Source organism: Oryzias melastigma, linkage group LG12, assembly GCF_002922805.2.
Source record: "Oryzias melastigma strain HK-1 linkage group LG12, ASM292280v2, whole genome shotgun sequence".
Taxonomy (NCBI): Eukaryota; Metazoa; Chordata; class Actinopteri; order Beloniformes; family Adrianichthyidae; genus Oryzias; species Oryzias melastigma.
In genome coordinates this window covers 23,762,562-23,767,694 of record NC_050523.1, presented here as the reverse complement: position 1 = coordinate 23,767,694, position 5,133 = coordinate 23,762,562, and the positions used below count along the sequence as shown (strand labels likewise).

At 39.3% G+C, this 5,133-nt stretch overlaps 1 protein-coding gene across 1 annotated transcript in view; it reads left to right on the top strand.

The window, feature by feature from the left end:
* The window catches only part of LOC112163516 (ectonucleoside triphosphate diphosphohydrolase 2), a 13,223-nt gene extending 8,090 nt beyond the window's left edge, over positions 1-5,133 (top strand). Inside the window, exons 5-9 of the mRNA XM_024299949.2 lie at positions 566-793; positions 1,244-1,513; positions 3,994-4,113; positions 4,194-4,328; positions 4,398-5,133. Of these exons, the coding sequence (XP_024155717.1) occupies positions 566-793; positions 1,244-1,513; positions 3,994-4,113; positions 4,194-4,328; positions 4,398-4,610 (966 nt within the window). The 3' untranslated portion in view covers positions 4,611-5,133. The remainder of the gene's footprint in view (positions 1-565; positions 794-1,243; positions 1,514-3,993; positions 4,114-4,193; positions 4,329-4,397) is intronic.

Here is a 5,133-nt window from a genome sequence, read left to right as displayed (position 1 = left end):
GTCAAGCTCAGGAACACATTTTCTGACAGGCGACAAGCAGTGAATTTGTTGCATGACAAAAGAGGGGCGGAGCATGAGAATTTGTCGCACGAATCACGTTTGGTGTGAAAACACCTTTTAGCCTCAGCCGTCCTGTGACCCCGAAAGGGACTTAACAGATTTAGGAAATGGATGGATACTTTGACATGAAAGGAAAGCTGTGAGAGCAGCCATGTTGTTGGTGCAGAGACTCTGAAGGTACATCCATGCACGTTTGGTTCAAGTTCAAGAATGCATCAAACGCATGTTCTTTAAAGTGTGTTTAGCCCATGGTGGTCCTCTATCAGCTGTATATGCTAGAGGTGCTATGCTGGCTTGTTGCAAACTTTGTCGCCATATTGGATATGTCGAGATGTCTGTTTACTGCTGTGCTACAATTGCACAAACGGGGCTGGAAACACAAAAATGTGACTTTTCACAAGTACATTATTACTGTCAGCTAATAAAGGAGAAAAGAAAAAAATGTCTTCTGGATCTTCTTGAAGAACAGCCTCCCATGTCAGTTTTCCTGGTTCTGTCTTTGCAGTATGGATTTGTTGGACGGTGGATGAGCCCCGGCAGAACCACAGTGGGAGCCCTTGACTTAGGGGGGGCGTCTACACAGATAACCTTTGCCACACAGGAGCTAGTGGAGGAAAAACGAAACTCGATGAAGATGCTCCTTTATGGACAGACGTACTCCCTGTACACACACAGCTTCCTCTGCTACGGGATCAACCAGGTCTACATGAGAATGCTGGCTCATGTTGTGAAGGTAAAGAACATGTGGCTCAGAAACCGCAGACACACTCCATCATACCACACAGGGATCAACGCTGGGGTGATATAAGAAGAACAGCAACAATCATGGCACTGCTCATTTAAAAAACTTTAAAAGGTTGAGATCCCAGCAGTGGAAGACCACAGAGGAGGTTCATGGATGTAGAGGAGGACATAAGGTTATAGAGTCCCCCTGGTGTTTTTGGAAGAACTGATGTACAGTATTCTGTTCTTGTTCTGTACTGTTTGTCATAAATATTCTGAATAAAATTTGTTAAAAAAAGAGGGTTATTTATATAGATGGTCAACTCACTGTGGCAACTCAAAATGCCAACCAACATTTTATGTGCGGCTTTCCATCTGTGCAAAACCTGATTTTGTTATTGTTTTCATTGCACTGTTTGATGTCTCAAATCTCAAAGGCTGCGTTTCATTTGTGTTTCAGTCTCAGGGTTACATGCAGTCTGTGACTAACCCATGTTACCCTGCCGACGTCAACAGCACGCTGAAAATGGACGACGTCTTTGGCTCTCCTTGCACAGAGGAGCACAAACCAAAACCCTACAACCCAGACGCTACCCTGACCGTCAAAGGCAGCGGAAACTATCAGCAGTGTGAGGAGAACATGTCTAACCTGTTCTCCTTCAAGGACTGTCCATACTCGCAGTGTTCATTCAACGGAATCTTCCAGCCAAATATCACCGGGAACTTCATGGTGAGAAAAATGAAGGTTTTTGCCGTTGAATTTCCTCTGTTTTGAGGAGTGATGCATCCGGGCACATTTTCAGACAGTTCCAGATATTTATTGACCCATCTTTGCTGCTCAGATCTTTTTAATAGAATTTTAGATACAGTTATAAGTAGGGCTGTTAAATTATCATATTAATTGCGATTAATTAATTACAGACATTTTAGTGCTTCATTGTTTTTAATTGCGTGAATCTCATTTTTGCGTCGAAAGGTATCTTCCGTGTTATGCACACCTGGAGGAGATTTTTTGCCCGTTCATACCAGAGTCATTTAGGAAAAATATTGACGTGGGAAATTGGAGACTCTCGACCTGATGTTTTTTTGTTGTTGTTGTTATTTGCTCAAGACTGAAAAAAATGACCCTTTGTTGGTCTCAAAGTAAAGGTTGGAAGTCTTTTATAATTAAGAAACACACCTTTTTTAGCTTTATTTTGGTCTTTTACTGTAACACAATGTCACTAACTTAAAACAAAATACCTCAAAAGGAGGTTTTTCACTGCAACTAGTAGAAAATTGCAATTCAAATTCGATTAATTAGATTAATAATTATAAATCACGATAAATTAATCACACAACAAATTAATCGCATGACAGCACTAGTTATAAGTTAAATAAAGCCGTTAATATTTTTTAATCGCACTCAGGTGTGCAGGCTGTGAAATCAGCTTAATAAAACTCAGTCTAAAATAAACGTAAACTTTTTAATATTCTATGATTGGGATTTTATTAAATTAAAGGGATAATATGGTATTTATTGGTAGTTTTTGGACAAAATAAACGTCTCTCTGAAGGCTGCTTGGCAGAGCAGCACCTCATCTCCTGCGGGGGAGGGGAAAGGGGGCCGGAGTGAACCGCAGTCGTCTACTATGAGAAATCCAGAGAGGAAAACGACCATTATTTTATTTTGGAATGCGGACCTACATGAATTTTCCACAATAACAAGCACCAGTGGATCTCCGAGAAAGTCCCGCCCACTATCGCGAGAGTCAAACAGTTCAGAGAAGACAGACACGCCCCCACCTGTGAGCAGCCGACCTGAAATCCAAACTTCTGCCAAAAAAAGTTGTTTCATTATTTTTCACAAGCATAATAAAGAAAGTTTATGTGAAAAAAAAAGAATAAGCAGGAAAAAAGGGAAAAATAGAATTCCAGGAAAAATGTCAGTGGTGAGAAATTCTTATTTTTGGGCTGCCTGGTGTGACTTTAGTCTGGATTTTTTTAGTATTTTCATTCAAGAACATGTTGATTAGTTTGTTGACATTTTTTTTCTTGTTGCTTTTTATAAAATCACACCTAAAACTTTCATTCTATGTTGTAAAAACAGTTTGTTCAACATTTTGGGGGTTTCCACAGAAAATTGAATCACATTTTTCCAGACAGAATTTTCTGTTTTTGCATGATTTTATGTCTAGTGTGTGAATATAATATATAAAAATGATGAAATAAAGGTAATGTTACGTAGGTGCGGTCGTGCTGAGTAAAGTGATACCAAATAAGCAAGCAGGTAGTCTTTCAAATTGAAAATACAAAAGTAAATTCAAATATAGACAGATACTGAGTTTTACACCCTATAGGTTCCAAATGATTAAAAATAAATGTTCCAAATACACAATTTTGCATGTGATTTCATATTATGATTATTTACAGATGTGTCTGGCAAAAACAGTAACTAAAAAAATGAATGTCGATTAATCGCGATTATATATATAGTAAAGTGGAAGCGGCCTCCCTTTTTCGTGTGGTGTGTACCTTACCTTACTGTATTTTTGAACCATGAAGTACGTTAAAAATTCTTGAATTTTAAAAAAAATGTTAACTCCCTATGAAAATAACCTCAAGGATGAACTGTGGTTGCACTTAATGACCTGCAATTGATCTCTGTGGTACATTTTAAAAATCTGTCAAGTGTTTTAGCACGAATTTGGTAAATTACAATGGTTTGATGGAGAATTGTGGGTATTGTAGTCAGGAGCCTTGTAGAATGATACATGATGTCCTTCAGCTGTTTGTGACTGAGTTCAATAAACTTTGAGTTGCATTTTTACTTTACTTCTTAATACTTTTTACTCTACAGTTACTTTTTATAGAGGATTAGGGAGTAGTGAGTGAATGAGGACTTGTTAAAATAATGCTAACTAAATTAAATCTAAAAACTGGTTACCCAGATATTAACTCTTTAACACCTGAGGTGTCGTCTGTGACACTTACACACAAAATCTTAACATATTGTAACTTTTCAACCGTTAACATGATAATTCCAGCAGATTTTAAAGGAGAAAAGCGGCTCGCGCCGCTTTTCTCCTTTAAAATCTGCTGGAATTATCATGTTAACCATTAAAAAATGACAAGAAATCAAAGAACATACACACTGGCGCTCCGGTGTTATAGGGTTATGCTTGTTGTGGTGGTTTTCTGAGTATTTCAGCAGTTCTCCTCTGTTACCAGGCGTTCTCTACCTTCTTCTACGTTCACTCGTTCCTGCAGAAATTGACAGGAAAGCCGGTGAACTCGCCGCAGCAGCTGCAGGAGGCGACACAAACAGCGTGCAGCATGACTTTAAGTCAAGTAATGCTCTATATGGATGTGCATCACACCCTATTTTGCTGGCACTCTTTGCGGGTCCTGAGCTCTGGTTCTTGTTGCAGATGTCAAGTCTGGTTCCAGACATGAGCCGTTATATGAAGAACTACTGCACTGCCTCCGTGTTCATGAAGACACTCATGCTGAAGGGATACGCCTTCGACAACTCAACATTCCCACAAATCTCCTTTCAGAAAAAGGTAAATGAAACCCGTTTAGATGAGTCTGCTCTGTATTTGACTTAATGAGTTGCTGTGGTGTTCCTGCAGGCGGGGGACACCTCGGTGGGGTGGGCTCTGGGTTACATGCTCACCTTGAGTAACCTGCTGCCTGCAGAGAGAGGGAGTCTGAGGAAGGCCCTGACCCCAGGCGTGTGGGGGACGCTCATCTTTCTCTTCGCCTTGCTCCTCGCCGCAGCTCTGGGTTTCCTTTTGTACCAAGCTCTTTCTAAGAGGAAGGATGACGATGAGGGCGCCATCTGAACAGTGCTCTCTGGGAAGAGAAATCCAGTGTTCAAACAATTTAGTTTGATGTCAAATTGACTGAAAAAAACACATTTTTGGCTTGGTATTCATGATAGTAGCATATTTTCCTGTGTGTCCTCAAACTGTGACCAAAACAACTTTAAATGACTGCACTGTAACAACAGTCCAATCTAAAACTAAAGCACGACTTCATCCATGGCTGATCTGATCGATGCACAGTAGAGTGAAAGAGAAAAAAGGAATAGTTTTACAATTGTTTGAATAAAGTGTGCTGAAGGACATTTTTAAATAATTTTAAACAGCTCAACTGCTTTCAATTATGTGTTTTTTTTTCATTCCATCCTGACGGGAAGTGAAAAAACAGTCCAGCTCATTTTAGATTTTTGTGAAGATATTTCTCTGTTGCAATAAAGAAAAAAGATTGTTTTTCATCTTAGCTATTATTCACCAGTTAAATTCTTTTTGTACACTTTTTCTATGGAAATCGATTTTTTTAATCTGCACCTGATTCACAACAATT